This window comes from Lactuca serriola, chromosome 3 (assembly GCF_051521515.1).
Source record: "Lactuca serriola cultivar US96UC23 chromosome 3, Lser_US96UC23_V15, whole genome shotgun sequence".
Classification (NCBI taxonomy): Eukaryota; Viridiplantae; Streptophyta; class Magnoliopsida; order Asterales; family Asteraceae; genus Lactuca; species Lactuca serriola.
This window is the reverse complement of record NC_136410.1, coordinates 228,412,607-228,430,869: the sequence shown is the minus strand read 5'-3', so window position 1 is coordinate 228,430,869 and position 18,263 is coordinate 228,412,607. Positions and strand designations below refer to the sequence as shown.

The window sequence follows — 18,263 nt, the reverse complement described above, 5'->3', positions numbered from 1 at the left end:
CCACTAGTAATCACTAATCCATCACATTTTGGGCTTTCATCACAAATGTCACACACGAAACCTATCTCAATTCTTTTCACTCTATCTCTCTCTATCTAGAATCTCTCCCAAATCTCTCCATGTATGCCAAATCTCTCCTAAATCTCTCTAAATATGAGAAATCTCACCAAGTATGCGAAATCTCTCCACGTATGCCAAATCTCTCCCAAATCTGTCTAAGTATGAGAAATCTCTCCAAGTATGTGAAATCTCTCTCAAAAGTTCCTTAAACCTTTTTGTAGTCTTTCGGGCCATCCCGACCCTTAACCAGGTCAAAAACCGCTTAAAACGGGGTAAGAACGGATAAAATAGACTTAAGGACCCGAAACCCCTCTTAAGGAGCCGAACCCTCTTAAGGACCCGAAACCCCTCTTAGGATCCGAACTTGTCAGAAGCGAAGGTGTCAGAAGCGAACTACCGTATCTCGGACGGAACCCTCTCAAGAACCGAAGGTCCCTTCGGTCCGAACCTCGCATAGGCTGAACCCTACCTTCGCCTTCGCCTCCTACCCCTTTCGCTCCATTTCGCCTTCAGCCCAGCAGCAGAAGGGACCGAACCTCGGCCTAGGACCGAGAGGTCTCGCATGAAGCTCTTTTTCACCCGGTTTTCGACTAGTTTTGCGTTTTAGGTTCGTTGTTAATTATTTTAACGCGAGATTTTCACCCAAAGCTTTATTTTAACATATAAGGCCCCATATTTATTAATTAATCACGTTTTTGGGGATAAATCTTATCCAAGAAGAGTGGGTGAAGTACAAGAGGTGGAGTGTTGACTTTTCTTTAGTTTATGACACAAGCAACCACCCACACCCACTCCATGACCAGCCACACTATTTCTACCATACTTAGGTCATGTCTAAGTACTTTATCATGATTTCCATCCATTTCCCACGTTCTTAGAGATGGAACATCCATCCTCTCTCCTCACACTTCATTCATTATCTCATTTCCACCAAAAGATCAAACACTTTTCTCTCAAACTTTTTCTCTCTATTTCGAGACTCCAAGGCTGATCATCAAGCTTTATTATACTCTTGGTAAGTATAATTCGTCCTCCTTGTGATTATTACACTTCATTCTACTCCAATCATCGATTGCTTACATAAACTCCATCACTTGGATGTTAGATTCTCGAAAATCTTCAAGGCATCTTCAAGTGTTCTTGAGTTGAACACTTCCTTTCTCCAACATTCATCTAATGAAATCACATAAGGTGATTTCATACCCCTATTTTTTTCATGTTTTCTTAAGTTTTAAGGGGGGGGGGGGATACAAGTTAAAACACCAAGAACATAACTAAACTTTTCTAACAGCTTTCATCAGAAAAGTTGGACTCCATTCAGGGACTGTTTTGGACAACTTAAAGATTTTAGTTTTCAAAACTATATTAGGCGCAAATAGTTCAAGTTCTTAGCTTTAAAATGACTACTTGCAAATCTCCATAAGAGTTTTCTACAATTTATGGTGATTTTTACAAAACTGCCTATCAATTCAAACATCAATCCGGACCTGTCTGTGATTATGGACTTTTTCACACAAGTTGGAGGTCATTAAAATTCATAATAAAAATTATGAAAAAACTAGACTCATTTCCCAAACTCCCAGAATTTACGGATTCTGATTTTGACCTTTGATGATTTTTCTATAAATTTTCTAAGAACAGTAAATGAAAATGTTAACAACAGAAAAATGCTACCAATTTCATTTCACCTTGTAACATGTTGAGCAAGGTGTATATCTTTATGTGAAAATATGTTCTTACAAATAGATGACATTTTGTCTTAGTATATAGTCATACATCAGAAAACAAATGGATTTTTACCTACAAAAGTGTGGTAATTAATTAGTTGTTATATTGCATGTTGTTTCACTTTAGTAAAAGGTATATATACATATCGGTAAACAAAAGGGTTTTTACCTTCACAATTACAGTAGTGAACCATAATAAACAAAGTTATAACTATTATATTTAAACGTTTGATAAACTATAATAGGTATGGTTTATGTTTCCATTAACACAACAAACACATTTCGGAAGGTTTTATTCCCACAGAAAAAGGTTTTACACTCACGCACACCACACGTAAACTTGTTAACTTAAATTGTGAGACATTCTTCTCAAGTACTCCTAGAGTACGGGTTAAAATTCCTGGTAGTTATAACCAGAGTCTCTTGTAGGGAGAACGTGATAGTTGTGTATAGATCTATATTGGGTTAGACACCCCACACCTGAGCTGCATGCAACATCTAGACCGGCAGGTCTGTGGTGACAAGTGTCATATCAGTTTTGCGACGCCTGAGAAACGTCATGACAGGTTCATTCAGTCATAGTATGGTTATAGCGACTCACATAGGAAGTTAACAACTCATAAAGTTTACGGGAATTTTTATAAATCAAAAGGGGTTTTATGTTAATTTAAAATCACTTTCTATATCTATAAGTACAGATATTACTGTACACTTTCGGTCTTGGTATTTAAGACTACACGTCATTTATTACGGGATTTTCCCTCAAATCAAAAAGGGGCTTTATGCTGATTTAAAACCACGATTATATCGTTAAGTATGGAAAATACTTGTTTACTCTTGGTCCTGGGAATTAGGACCACATAACTTTTATAAGGAAAATATTGGATTTTTCTTGGTGACACACAACGCAATACAAAGAAAGGTTTCCAAACTCTTTATCTCAAAAACTTATGAACTCACCAACTTAATTGTTGATACTTTTTCAAAACTACTTGTATTTTCAGGAATTCAGTGAAACAGGAAATCAACAGCGTTTTGAGGATGGGACGATAAATCGTCAAACAGTTCATTTTGTCATCATAATGTAATTGATTTGAATCATGTAAACATATACTTTGGTGTAACTTTTTCAATTATATTTATGATGGTTGTACTTACTTTGAGCATTATTATACTCGTTGTTGTGATACTATACATGAAGTCCGCCACCCCCGGACGTTTCCGCCATCCATGGTTTGGGGGTGTGACAGATTGGTATCAGAGCATTGTTTATAGTGAACTAAGTATATCGAACCACATAAGATATACAAACTATAAATGTATTGGGACTAAGGTCTCTGATTTAACATTTTCAAATGACTATACTTTTAGAAATAAATAGTTTCTTGTTAAAAGTATACATGCATGCATACATACTAAGGTCAACATCATTCTAGAACAAAAAAAAGTAATGATTGTTGAATGGCACAAGTAGGCTTGGGGGTGTATGGTCAGTCCTGGGAATGGCATAGCCTGATCAACTATGCTGGTCCGAGGAGTGATTAGCATATGCCCAAGAATGGTTGTGATGTGACAACAAGTTTAAAAACTTACCAACACTACCACAATGAAATATCGTAGGGGTATTTGGTGTTACTATAAGTACTTAGCTGAGAACTAAATAGTTTTTTATCAATAGGTCAATAATTACTTAGTGGATACATTAAAATTATATGTACCCAGGACGTCATAGACTTAGAATCTGTGGATTTTTGCTTTACTTCCTGTTCCTCGTTGGGTTGTGGACTTAGAGTTAGGGTTGCTTATTCGAAGGTCTATCCTATCCCAAATACATATAACTAGTATGCACTAAACAAGTATTGAAGTACCTGATAAAGATCATCTTATAATTATCTAAGTAGTACGTCTACTTAGTTATTTCTTATATTCCCTTTTCTCGCGTGGATGTCATGGCTGGATTTCCATCCCCACGACGACCCGTACTACCCTAACAATGGCAATACTGGATGGCTCGGAGAGGAGCCAGAGAATGATCACCGAATACCTGTGGATGGTCACCAAGCTGAAGGCTTTACTGATGAATCTGACTCCAAACCTGAAGTGGAGAACCTACCCCCGATGGCTCTTGTTCTGAATCCTAACCCTCGTCCGGCTTTTCAAGGCACAACGCCTCCTTGGGTAGAGTGCTTGGAAACATGGAGCGAAGAGCAAGACCAACCTATGCCGTTAAATGGAGACCGAAGCTTCTACAACATAAGTGAAGGAAGTTTAGCAGACAGAATTCTTCCAATTCTGGTCCGTAGATTTGCCCGAAACGAGATTCAGGGTAGAGCAGCTCTCCATCGTATCGCAGAGGTTGATGCAAATGCAAGAATGCATACAATCTGCATCAATCGCCTTGAGCACACTCGTGAAAGATCTGAGAGAGACCATGAAACCCTGCTGCAAGCATTGGCTGAAACATGAGCCGAAGTCATAGAAATCCGAGTACGCCAGAGGGTGTACGAAAGGCACATGCTTGATATGGAGCGGCAACTGGCTGAACTGAGGGTATACTAGAGGGATGACCGCCACTAGTAGTAGATGCCTTACTTTCTTTCCCTGCTAAAAAGAAATTGTTTTCCTATCTATGTCCTATGTGGTATTTTCTATGAAACCATCTTGTACTGTAGGTACTTTTAGTTAGGCCTTTAGGCGGCCAAAACTCTCCTACTCCGGATGTGATGTAAGACCCTCTACAAGGTCAATTTTCCCTAGCCTGTTACATCTTAAACATCAATGACATTGTCAGTCGGCTAAATTCTGTGTCACTCCTTGTTCAAATACTTCCATCATGCTATCATATGAGTCTATCTGAAACCCACTCTAGTTAAGTTGTTGGACTAGGGTAATTTAGCTCCGGGATCATTCCCAATTCTCTTTCAAAGGTTGGATCATGTTATTCACCAACCAATGGAACCCGGTTTGAACGACAAACGTCATGAGACCATTCTACGAACTCACTTCTACTCCGTAATAGGACTGCATCATAGGGATGTAGGTCAAACCTTCGAGAACATACTTCTACTCTATAGGTGAACGATCAAAATACATCTAGGTTCAATGATGGCCTTTACTAGGAATTCTAGTTCATTAAGAGGGATCAGTAAGAATGTTATTATTATGATTTCCTCATTTATACATTCCACAATTATATATAGCTAAGACCTGGTAGATAATAGAATGTGAGATTTCTAACTTAGTTTCTTTTCCTTGTTGGGATGTGAAACTAAAGTAGAATCACACATTTTACTATCCGCTCAGTCTTGGTTATATCATAATGTGTATAAGTAAAGTTTTCATGTATAATAACTCATCTCTTAGTCAGAATCAAAATGATATAGAGTCAACCTTGGTCACTCATGATCTCCTTGTCTTTCATGTTGCAGAATCATGTCATCATCCAGAAATAGTCAGCCGATCAACGAAGCCCCTATCCTTCATATTGACGCCGCTACATTCCAAGCCGCAGTAACAGCTACCGTGATAGCTGTCCTTGCAAACCTTAATGCTGGCAACGCAATCACGACTAGCGAAGGAATTGAAAAATCTGGATCGATGTATCGATCCAGGCAGCCACCAAAGGGCAACAGTCAGGGACGTACAAAGTTGTAAAACCGAGAGGAGGAAATGAAATCACCGAGCTCGAAAGGAGCACCAACGATCCCAAAGACTTGCCATGCAACAGCATTGAGTGGCAACTCCTGCCCCTTCAGCACCAGCAAGACCCATTCCTCAAGTCCCTGGCATCGGGACCAACCCTTCACACAAAGGTGGTGGTAAAGCCGGACCCCATAAAAGGAAATTTTTGAAGTGGATGAACGAGGAGGGCACCCGTGTCCACGTAACTCTGACTAAACACCTCACTTCCACCACCAATGCTAGTACAAACCAGATACGTCACCAACGCGACGAGATAGGACACCTCAAAAAGGACTGTCCAATAATAAAGAACTCCGACGCAGACGGGAAGATACAAAGTATCACTGCCGCAGGAGAAACTACTCCGGACCCTGTTAAAATATCTAAGGCATTCGTTGTAACAGAATCATAAATTGTTTAAAACTAGTGCAACTAGAGTCTTATCTTTTGCAAGACCCCGTCAGTAAAGGGACCCTCGTGCTACGTATACTTGTCTTTTGTAGTATACCTAGTTCACAACAATAGTCTTGTAGTAAATCTATAGTACTGTAACTCTGTTAAAAGTTGCACAGTTGTGTTTTGTTTGTAATGCCTTTATGATCAAATCTAGTGCCTTTATTTCCAAGTGACTCCTATTTTTATCATACGACTGGAGTCCATCCGATCCTCACAATACCAATTTCGTGCGTAAATCTCTTCCTCCGAAGTCATCTTTCTAGCGAAGCCGTCATTCCAGAACTCCGAAGTACTCATGCGTAGAGTACCTCAGGTTTCTTATCCTTTTCCGAAGAAACCTCAACGAACCTCCCCAAAGTACCACTCGGGTAGTACGTCAAGTTCAATCCAAAGACTCGTATGGTTAATCTATCGCTGAAGAATGTATACACAAGGGCGGTATATAACCAAGGTTCTACAGGTTTAGAATTACTGATTCCCCTTTTACTTCTTTTCCTCGTTGGGATGTGAGCTTAAAGAAGAATCATTTATTCAATTACCTTTTCAATCTTAATTCTATACGACTCTAGTACCCAGATCGCCCTACAGCCTAACCCCCTACCGAGCTGCAAGAACTGTCAGGTCAAACCTATCGAACTACCCAACAATGAAATTGAAGAACCAAGCTTCTCACCATGGAGAGCTCCGGTCTTGTTCTTCAAGAAGAAAGGCAAATTGTTCGTAGGTCCATCGACTTCAGAGGCCCCGACAATATCTCCAGTATAAATCATTACTATCTGCCTCGTATAGACGAATAGGCGACCAACCACAAGGAACAAGGTACCCTTCAGGAATGGACCTGAGATCCAAATATCACCAATCGCGACAATCCTCCAAATTCGATGTGGACACTGCGAGTCCGTAGTGATACCCCTCGGATAGGACCAACACGCTTGCAGTATTCATGAACTTAATGAATAGGGTACGCCATTCTTACTGGGATCAGTTCGTCATTATCCTTGTAAATGACTAGCTTATCTACCCTTGTAGTAAGAAGGAAACCAAAAGGAGCAGCTACAACAAACCGTGGGAACAATACGATCAAAGAAGCCTTAACCGAAGTTCCCTAGATACGAGTTTTGGAATCGAAGAGTCAAATTTCTAAGACACACTATTAGTGATGTGGAAATTCTTGAGGACCCTTTCAATTAATCAAAACCGTTGAGAAATTGCACCGTAAGCGTCGACGGGAATTCGCCGAAATTCTAGGTCTCGCCGACCTACCATCTTAGTTGCTCTAGAACTTCTCGTAAATAACGGAAACCCCTTACGACTTTGACCCTGAAGGGAGCAACCTTTGACTGGGAAGAGAAGCAAGAGGGAGAAACCTTTAGAACCCCAGAGTAAGAGACCAAATTCCTCTGGAAGTCTCACTTTGGGAAGGATTAGTACGCTTCGGAAGGCGTGGAAAGCTAAAACCCAAGATAATTAGGCCCTTCGAGATTCTTGTCAGAATCAACCTTGTAACACGCAACTTCAATCTACCCCGCGAGCTTAGTAAAGTACATTCTACCCACCACATCTTGAACTTGCAGAAGTATCTATCCGACAAGACTCTTGTAATCCCGCTCGACGAGATCGAGTTCCACAAGAGCCTCACCTTCGTGGAAGAACCGTGGTGACCATGGACCGAGAGGTCAAGCGGACGAAGCAACGCCGCTTCCATTAGTGAAGGTTCGCTAGAATTCTAACCAAGGGATTCACTTGGGAGCGCGAGAATCAATCGATTAGGAAGTATCTCGACTTCTTGGCTCGATTATTCATGCCTACTCCTTGCATAAATTCTAATTTCAGGACGAAATTCCACTAACGGGGGGATGATGTGACAACTGTCAATTTCTGGTCAAGTCAAAGTCAACTAAAGTCAACATGTCAAACTGGGCAACTCAATTAACCCGTGGGTACTAGGGCTTACATTAGGTAATTACCATACAACTCGCTATGCTAATGAGAAATCATCAATTGAAAAGTTTGTATTTCTAGATTTCATTAATCTAAAACTGCGTTAAGTAATGAACCAAACCGATAAAACAATGTTGCATACTCATCGGGAGTGTGTAAGATCCTTAGACATGGCTTAACGGGGTTTACAGACCTTATGTTGCGAAACCGGATACTCACAAATGTCACACACGAAACCTATCTCAATCGTTTTCACTCTAGCTCTCTCTATCTAGAATCTCTCCCAAATCTCTCCACGTATGCCAAATCTCTCCCAAATCTCTCTCAATATGAGAAATCTCTCAAAGTATGTGAAATCTCTCCACATATGTCAAATCTCTCCCAAATCTCTCCACGTATGCCAAATCTCTCCTAAATCTCTCTAAGTATGAGAAATCTCTCCAAGTATGTGAAATCTCTCCCAAATCTCTCTCAAAAGTTCCTTAAACCTTTTGTAGTCTTTCGGGCCATCTCAACCCTTAACCAGGTCAAAAACCGCTTAAAACAGGGTAAGAACGGATAAAATAGACTTAAGGACCCGAAAGCACTCTTAAGGAGCCAAACCCTCTTAAGGACCCGAAACCCCTCTTAGGAACCGAACTTGTCAGAAGCGAAGGTGTCAGAAGCGAACTACCCTATCTCGGGCCGAACCCTCTCAGGAACCGAAGGTCCCTTCAGACCGAACCTCGCATAGGTGAAACCTTACCTTTGCCTTCGCCTCCTACCCCTTTCGCTCCATTTCGCCTTCGGCCCAGCAGTAGAAGGGACAGAACCTCGGCCTACGACCAAGAGGTCTCGCAGGAAGCTCTTTTTCACCCGGTTTTCGACTAGTTTTGCGTTTTAGGCTCGTTTTTAATTATTTTAACGTTGGATTTTCACCCTGGAAGGGTGTTATCAGGTTCCGGAAGAGGGGCAAGTTGGGCCCCAGGTTCATTGGCCCTTTTAGGGTTTTGGCCTGGGTGGGTCGGGTTGCTTATCGGTTGGATCTTCCAGTAGAGCTTAGCCAGATCCACAACACTTTCAATGTTTCTCAGTTGAGGAAGTGTTTGGTGGACGATTCAGCAGTTGTACCCTAGGAGGATATTCAGGTTGATAGTCGCCTTAATTATATTGAGAGGCCTGTTGCGATCTTGGATCGGAAAACAAAGACCTTGAGAAACAAGGTAGTCCAGCTAGTGAAGGTGCAGTGGCAACACTGGAAGGGTTCAGAATGGACGTGGGAGGCCGAGGAGGAAATGAGGGAGCATTATCTAGAGATATTTATGGGTTCAGCAGCAGCAAACTTCGAGGACGAAGTTTAAGATAAGTGGGGGAGAGTAGTAACGCCCCATTTTTGGTATGTCATTTAAATAAAGTAATTTTTATTTCTTAAAAGGTACTCGATGAGTCAGTAGCCCGACTCGTCGAGTAGAGACGGGATTGCACGTGATTTAAGTTGGCGACTCGACGAGTCCACATTCCCGGACTCGACGAGTCTGCTAGTCTGGATGAATCCCTAATTTCAAGAGTTTGCACCCTATTTAAACATCTTATGTGCCCCAAGACCAGCCTCCCTCACGCACAAAGAGTCCCATACGAAACCCTACCCAATCTTAAGAATTTTTGGAGCATTTTCTCACTTGTGAAGGTTTTTAGTGCATCTTGGGGATTTGAGGAAGAAGAGAGAAGAGAAGTATTCACGGGCAGCAAGTAGATCCAGATTTCTGGTTGCATTTTAGTCCCCTTTGAGGTATCAAGCTCGAATCTTTGCTTATTATCAATTAGATCTCTTGAAAAGCTTGCTCTTGTTAATTTTGATCCCTTTCTAGACTTTAAGGTCAAATTAAGAGTTGATATGATGAATGGACTTCAGATCTAAGCTTTTTAGAGCCTCTTAAGCTCAAGGTTGCCACCTTTATTGAGCCAAGTTTCCATTACAAGCTTAGATCTCTTCTTTTAGCTTATTTTGGGTATTTGAGCTTCATACTAGCATGCATGCACATAAAGTTAGAAACTTTACGTGAAAAACCATCCCTATGAGCCCATATCTATGAATGGAATGCACTGGATTTGAGCAGAATCGACTGTATATGAAAGGCATGCATAGGACTCGGCGATTCTTTCTTTAGACTTGACGAGTCGAGTCGCGAGTTCCCGAGTTTTTCCTCGTTTGAGAGTTTAGGGTGAAATCATTGAGTAGGTAATGGACTCTGTGAGTTAGGGCTCAAATCTAGTAATGGAGGGACTCGACGAGTTGTTCATCCAACTCGGCGAGTCACGGATTGATCACACTCATAGGATGAAGGAGGACTAGACGAGTTGTTCATACAACTCGGCGAGTCATATGAAGATGGACTTGATGTTAGTATCGAATATGGACTCATTGAGACTTTGCTAAACTCGACGAGTAGAAGCGTATAGAGGATTTGAAACAAGGACAAGGACTTGGCGAGTTGGCGGCCAACTCGGTGAGTCAGGTCAACTGAGAGTTGACTTTGGCCAGAGGGTTGACTTTAACTTTGACTGTGACTTGACTTGGTCAGGGGTAAAATAGTCATTTTACCCTAAGTGTGAATATCAGATCCTGACTAAGTGTTTTGTGGGGATTATAGCCGGAGAATTTCCAGAACAACAGCAGATAGAGATTTCCCGCACAAATTATCAGCAGCTACTGGTTTGAGGTGAGTTACCCTCCAGTAGCGGTGGGTCTACGGCCACAATGCCGACCCACCGATAAGAGTTGTATGTTAGATGATTGTCTTTGTGATATCATCTAGGTTTGCTACTACTTGATACGTTATATGCTGGCATGATATGTTATATGTGATGGTAGTATACTTCGGTTGTAAGGACCAAAGGGTAGGTTGGACACCCCATATATGTCTGATAGTATGTTTACGTTATGATATATGTGATAGTAGCAGTAGGGGGTGGAATAGTCCCCAAGGGTCGGTTGTTAGGACCGATGGGTAGGTGAGCACCCAAGAATGGTTTGAAACGGGTAGGTCAGCACCCCAAAATGGCCATACGGGTAGGTGGGCACCCGAGAATGGCCGTATCGGGTAGATCGGGCACCCTAGAGTTGCCCAACAATATGTATGCTATGTGATTGTATGGTATATGGTACGATGGAGGAACTCATTAAGATTCGTGCTTACAGTTTATGATTTTGGTTTCAGGTACCTCTTCAGCGAAGGGGAAGGAGTTGACGCGGTAGCAGCACATCATACATACACGCATTGGTTTTCCGCACTTGAGATATTCTGGGATTGTACTCTGATATGATACTACTTTATGATTTGGGTTTTTCAGACATGATGTATTGATTTACGAAATGGTATATTTTCACGTAGTTTGCTTATGAATGTTTTTATAATTAATTGATTAAAATGAAATTTTTGGACTCAAAATTTGAGATGTTACATGAACATTACCAGATGCAAATTTGTATGTGATGAATACCCAATAACCGACTTCAAAAAATAAGAACCAAAATCCATGTCAATACCCAAAACTCCTTAAACATCCTCATGGGTAAAAATGTCAATCTGATGATAATAAGTATGCACCAGGAGAAAACATGGCGTGACAATTAGGAAAAATTGGAGTGCTGCAACTGGAAAGTTAAGGGGATGCCACTAAGAGTTGAGTTACATCCTCACAAAAATTTGAATATAATTCATAAAGAAAGTTTTGCCATCTTGGGTGACAGGAAAGAGATCTAGCAACCATGTTTTGAAATTTTATTTATACAACTAAACATGCTACAAGAAGGCACACGGGCAAAATATAAAGTTTTTCTTACCTTCCCAAATAACTTTTAATGATGACAACATAGAATAAAAAGAAATTAAGAGCATTTAACCATGAATACAAGTATACTGCAATTTCTTGGATTTATCCCTCTAAAATTAGCCCAAAACTCATAAATTCTTAGAGCCTATTTTCTATCATCGATCTAGTATTACTTTGGTTTTATCAGAAAAATAATAACTCATACCATGTAGTCAACAATATTGCATGAAGTGGACTCAAGCAACTTATCACCATATAATTGGAAAACATGAGAGGCATCCATGATATAAGTCTTGAACAAAAAACTTATTGGAGTCTACATTGATTTCAGTAAAACCATGATAACCTTCTCCCTGTATCCACACATAACCACATATTAGTAAGCCCCATTAAATCATTTTCTGGTGATTCATAAAAGATTTGAACATAATATTCTTGGGTAAAATTTAAGAGAAAATGACAAAAATAGCCAATTACACTAATTGCATTACAAAAATAGCCAAAAAAAATCGGGATTACATATTTAGCCAACCATTTCGCAGATGAGAAGGTCCCATCTGCGAAATGGGCTACTCATCTGCGAAAGTACAAGTGCCTGAAGCACAACTGTGCTTCAGGCACTTGTACTTTCGCAGATGAGAAGCCCATTTGGCAGATGGGACCTTCTCATCTGCGAAATGGGTGTTATTTAGGTATAAAAACGTTTTTTTTTTCATTATCACCATTCTCTACACAAAAACTCTCTCTAACTTTGGGCTTCTCTCGGAATTTTGGCTAGTTTTTGAAGAAAATGGAGGATTATGTCAACAATCCCGCAAATATGGTTAGATTTTAACTCTTTTAATGTTTAAAGTTATTTTTTTTTATCAATTGTTGTATTATTTAGTGTTAAAAAAGGGTAATTCTGTTGTGTTTGATAGTTTTAGTATATTTTTAGTATACTTGAAGTTTAAATGCAAGTAGAGACAAGTAGAGACTGCGTAGATAATGTTTACAATTTGTTATTTTTGTAGTTTTTTTAGTTGTTGTATAACCTGAAATCTTGTAAATTTTTATCCTATAATTGTTTATATAAACTGTATATATATTTGTCGTATAACATTTGTATAAGTTGAAAATTTGTCGTATATATATTGTTAGAAATTATTTTTATTTATTGTATAAGTTGAAAAATTTGTATAAAGTAGTCGTATAACTTGCAAAATTGTTAGTTTGGTTGTCGTTTTATTTTTAAATTTTTTTGTTTATATGGTTATATAATGTTAGTTTTAATTAGAAAGATAAAAATTGTTTATATATTTGTCGTTTAAGTTGAAAATTTGTTTAAGTTGAAAATATGTTTAAGTTGAAAATATTTATATAATTATGTATGATATTGTTTTCTATCGTAAATATATTTGTTGTATAACTTGAAAAATTGTTTATATATGTGTATGTTATTGTTTTTTATCGGAAATATATATATTAGTAATTAAGAAAGTATTTGCAGTTCGTAATCATATATTTAAAAAAAAATATATTTTTTAGTTATCTAATTTGTTTTTGTGTTTTTTTTTGCAGCATGATTTTAGTTTAATGAATACGAAAGCCTTTGCGAACCTAAAAGGCTCTGGCGGTAACACATGGGAAGTCTTTGAAGTTTAGATGATGCCCGACGTGCTATTTTCAGAAATACCGTCTTTGGCTATTTTATTGATGTCCCTCGTTTACAAGGGGACGCTTTATTGTTTCATAAAATGTTCCTTCATCAGATCCGGCCGGACCCTGTTTTATCTCCAGATGGAATAAAACGTTTATATTTTCGAGTAGGCAATACCAAAATGGTTTATGGGCCGGAAGAGTTTTGTTTGATTACCGGCTTCAATTTTGGGGAGTATCCAAAAAACATTAGGAGAAAAGGGTCGGAAAAATTAATAAGCAGTAAAAAAAGATGTTTACTGCGTGAACGGCTATTTCCGGACCATACTAATAGTTCGGTGAAAATCGGCGACCTGAAAAGTTTAATTTTAAATCAAACATTCCTAGCACTTGACGACCTTGATGCAGTTAGAGTATGTTTGATATACATTTTGTGTGAAGGTTTTTTGGGCAAAGAAGTTAACGATCGGGTGCCCCAAGATTGGTTTTTTTTGGTTGAGAATTTGGATGTCTGGAATAGGTATATTTTCTTTACGTTAAAAGTTCTATTTTATTAAAGTTATAATTTATATAATAATCAATTTTGTTTTTTTTTGTTTTGTTAGCTTCGCTTGGGGTAACTATCTATGAGATTTTACTTATGTTGACCTTGAGGATACGTGGAATAAGATACATCATTATTTATCACTTCCTCAGCGTGGTCAAACTTTAAAGTATTCCGTCTCAGGATTTACGGTTCCAATTAGGGTATAAAAATTTTCTTATATTTAAATTGTTTTATTGTTATATTTTTTATTTTAATTTTAACTTTTATTACTGTTATTGTACAAAATTGTAGATATGGATATATGAGATGATTCCGGCTGTTCGTGCATGTGGATTTGCATTGAGAAAAAATAAAGACTTGCCTCGGATGAAAAGATGAAGCGGAACAAAAAAATTGAAATGGGTTGACGTGAACAAGATTTGGTCAAAGATGCAGGTTTAAAAATATTTCGTTTATTATTAATAAAGTTGATTATTATAGTTTTATATGCATTTTTAATATGTTTAATTTTTTAGGAGGGGCTACCATCAAGACAAAACATGTTACTGGGTGATGGTGAGATGACATCTTTTTATTATATGTCATTTCAAGAGTATGTATATGGTGAAGGGAAAGCGGTTCCATCCCCGGTACGGGACCATTTTAGGAGACAAGACGAATCTTCGTCTAGTATGTCGTCCAGTGGTCGCTCTCATGGTAGAGGTCGGGGCAGTGGGAAACACAAGCTAGCCGAGGTGTTGAAACGGCTACACGCACTGGAGCAGCATGTGTTTATGAACCGACAACCTACAGAGGTTTTTGTTGAAGAAGTGAATAATGACCAATTTTGGAACGACATTTTTTTTGATGATACGACAGTGTCACAAAGAAATTATGATGAACGGGTTAGTTACACGCTACATTATTTATTAAATTTTATTAACATATATGAATACCTGTGTTCATATTTTTATATTTGAAAATATAGGTTGTGCAAGATGAAGTGATGAATAAAAACAATACAACTCAAAATGTTTTTGGTGATACTCAAGACGACAAGGTTGTTATAGATGTTACCTTTACGATTTTAATAATTACTTTTTAATAAAGTGTATTTTGTTATTAAGTAAAAAGTTATATTTTTAATGTAGGTGTTGGAGGAGAGTACTCAGTATGCGGGAAACAAATTTGATGATGATGTGTGTGATGTAAACGATTATAGTGAAGTTAAAGAGGTTATTATAGTTACATTAATATTAATATTTTGTTTATTTAGATATTATTGCTTATTAAATTATGTGTATTTCGTTATTAAGTATAAAGTATTATCTTTAATGTAGGAGTGGGAGGAGAGGGATGACAATGCAGGGAACAAATTTGATGATGATGTGCCGGATGAAGACGAACTAATAATAACGGGAAATGTAGATTATTTTCATGATGATGATGATGACAAAGAAGTTACACCCGATAAACCTAGGAGTCGAAAACCATCACAATTTTTATGCACTCCTTACACCGAGGTATTCGTTTTATTTATAAACTGATGATTTTATGTTTATGTGAATTATCTGAAAGATATACATTTAAACATTTGAATATTGTTTTTAGTTGCACACGACACCGAAACAAAAAAGAAGAACAAAAAAGAAGGTTGGTATGAAATCAACATGCCCCGTTCCTCCTCCAGTTTTTGGTGTTGCTCATGACTTCTCCATGTTGTGCCTGCAACCTTACGTAGCAGGCGGTGAGGATGTCATCCAAAATTATGTATTGCATTCATACGATGTGCAGCATCGTTTGTTTAATTTCGTGTTAGATAGATATTTTTGGAGCTCATTGTTTGGGCATACACACGACGGATGGTTGGAGTCAGCGGTAAATAAATTGTTAATTAATTCTTTTAAAAGTTAATTGTTTTTTAGTCAATAACAAAAGTATCATGTGTGCAGCATATAACCATTTGGTACCGACTTTTGATGGAGAGACGGTTTGAGAGCGACCGACATACAATAATGCCTCCAAATTTTTTTGTTTCTCATGCTTTGGAAGAAGGACAGGACTGGAGGGCGTTTATGGCTGGTATTGCTACATACCCCAACTTCATGGTTGCTTGGTGGGATGTTGATACGGTAAACTTAATAGTTTATATTGAAAATAATATCGTTTTTTTGTTATGCTTTTGTATCGTGATGTTTTTGTATTGTGATGTAAATAAACATAATTTTATTTTCTGATCCTTATACAGGTCTTATTGCCGATTCATTCATACCCTAATCATTGGCTATTTGGGGAACTACGATTAGCGTCAATGGAAGTGCATATTTATGACAGTCTTGGTAGAGGTGCTTATGAAAAATTCCAATCCGAAGGAATCTTTTCCAAATTTGAACGTCGGGTGGCAAATTATTTGGACAAGATTAAGTATTGGGCGCGGAGGAACATCCCAAGGATTCCATTGAATATGCAATTCATTTATGAAGAAAACGTTCCCCAACAAAGTAGTCATTTGGGAGATTGCGGTGTTTTTCTTTGTATGTTTATGGAGCAATTGGTTTCAGGTCAACCAATACGTGTTCTTATTGACCCAAAGAACGCAGCTTTAGAGTTCCGTCTCCGGATGACAAAAATTATTTGGGGGTCTGGTCTTGCTCCTCTGTAGTTGGATTATATAAATGTATATACAAATTAATGTTGGATTTCATTATTAGTTTATCTTTAGAGTTTACTCAACGGATGACAAAAAATATAACGTTACGACAATTACAACAATTTAATGACCTACTAATTACTTATCAATAAATTCAACATAAGAACGACCACAACATTTGTTTTAACGTTACAAATACAACAATTTATTGACCTAACAACTTCAAAACCATAAAAACAATATTGAAAAGCTTACAACTTGTAAACAAGAACTGCCAAGAACAACACCCAACTACAAACCAACGCTATCTTTAACTTCTTATTTTCTGATTGAAAGAGCTTATTAGAGTTAGCTACTTTAGCTATTACCATAGAAGATTGGTCCTTCTCTTCATCAACCCAACTGATAAACCCGCATTTTGGTCCCTGTTAAATTTAATATCCACAGTAAGAAAATAAATTTGTGTGATGTAAACACGAGGGTTTAAATTTGAATGACGGTAAGAACATGATACCAAATACGGGCAAGCGTAGAACAATCTTGCTGGGTTTTTAGCTGTACCCGAAATCCTAACGATACGTTCTCCTCCACAATTGTAGTATGCCATTAGCCTTCTTATTCTTTTAAATCGGAGTTACTTTCTCAGTTAAATTTTTTCATAATGAGTGACACCCATTTATAGAATAAATCATATTACGGACAATTCTTTTTGACTATGAAATAAATTGGTTTGACTATGAATTCAAAAAGTTCAACTATGGAATGCAGACAAGTACATTCTGTAGTATTGTCATGTCGGTCAGTGAAATTTGACTATGAAATGAACTGGTTTGACTATGAACTCAAAAAGTTCAACTATGGAATGCAGACAAGTACATTCTATAGTATTGTCATGTCGGTCAGTGAAATTTGACTATGAAATGAACTGGTTTGACTATGAATTCAAAAAGGTCAACTATGAAATGCAGACAAGTACATTCTGTAGTATTGTCATGTCGGTCAGTGAAATTTGACTATGAAATGAACTGGTTTGACTATGAATTCAAAAAGGTCAACTATGAAATGCAGACAAGTACATTCTGTAGTATTTTCAGGTCGGTCAGTGAAATTTGACTATGAAATGAACTGGTTTGACTATGAATTCAAAAAGGTCAACTATGAAATGCAGACAAGTACATTCTGTAGTATTGTCATGTCGGTCAGTGAAATTTGACTATGAAATGAACTGGTTTGACTATGAATTCAAAAAGGTCAACTACGAATTTAAAAGGTTAAACTATGAATTTTGATCAGTAGAGATACAATATCTTCTATTTATAATTCCATTTGTGTGATCATTGTAGAGCACAATTATCGGTATTGAAAATGAGTAGTCACAGCCAAAGAACCTTTTCTCAACTACCAATTTTCTTGCATAACCTTCAAAGAACAAATCCTAATACCTTCACAGCCATTAAGAAAACCGATAGCAACCGCTTTCAATTCTGTTTTGTGGCTTTGGGTTGCGTGGTATAACATTCTTCTTTTATTGAGTTATACAATATTTCATGGTAATGTATGTCGATTAGTTCTTACATAACACTAATATGTGTTCGTTTTTATGTAGATTCGTACCTTCCTTAGGTGCATGATACCGCTGATATATGTGGGTTATTTACCCCTTCTTGGGAGCTTTCTGACAACAATGTACTTCGCAGTGGCTTTAGATGGAAATCATGAGCCACTACTCTTAGCACTTGGTTTGGGAACCTTACAGTGTGAAGAATCATGG

The 18,263-nt window shown here is 37.9% G+C and overlaps 1 protein-coding gene across 1 annotated transcript; it reads left to right on the top strand.

Moving 5' to 3' along the window:
* The first annotated feature begins 3,731 nt into the window (after window positions 1–3,731).
* On the top strand, window positions 3,732–17,865 carry LOC145096071 (uncharacterized). The gene is made up of 8 exons (XM_079033843.1): window positions 3,732–3,914; window positions 13,239–13,293; window positions 13,922–13,932; window positions 14,994–15,077; window positions 15,183–15,365; window positions 15,454–15,720; window positions 15,795–15,974; window positions 17,836–17,865. The coding sequence occupies exons 1-8, from the start codon at window positions 3,732–3,734 to the stop codon at window positions 17,863–17,865; spliced, it is 993 nt and encodes a 330-aa protein (XP_078889969.1).
* The last annotated feature ends 398 nt before the right edge of the window (window positions 17,866–18,263 follow it).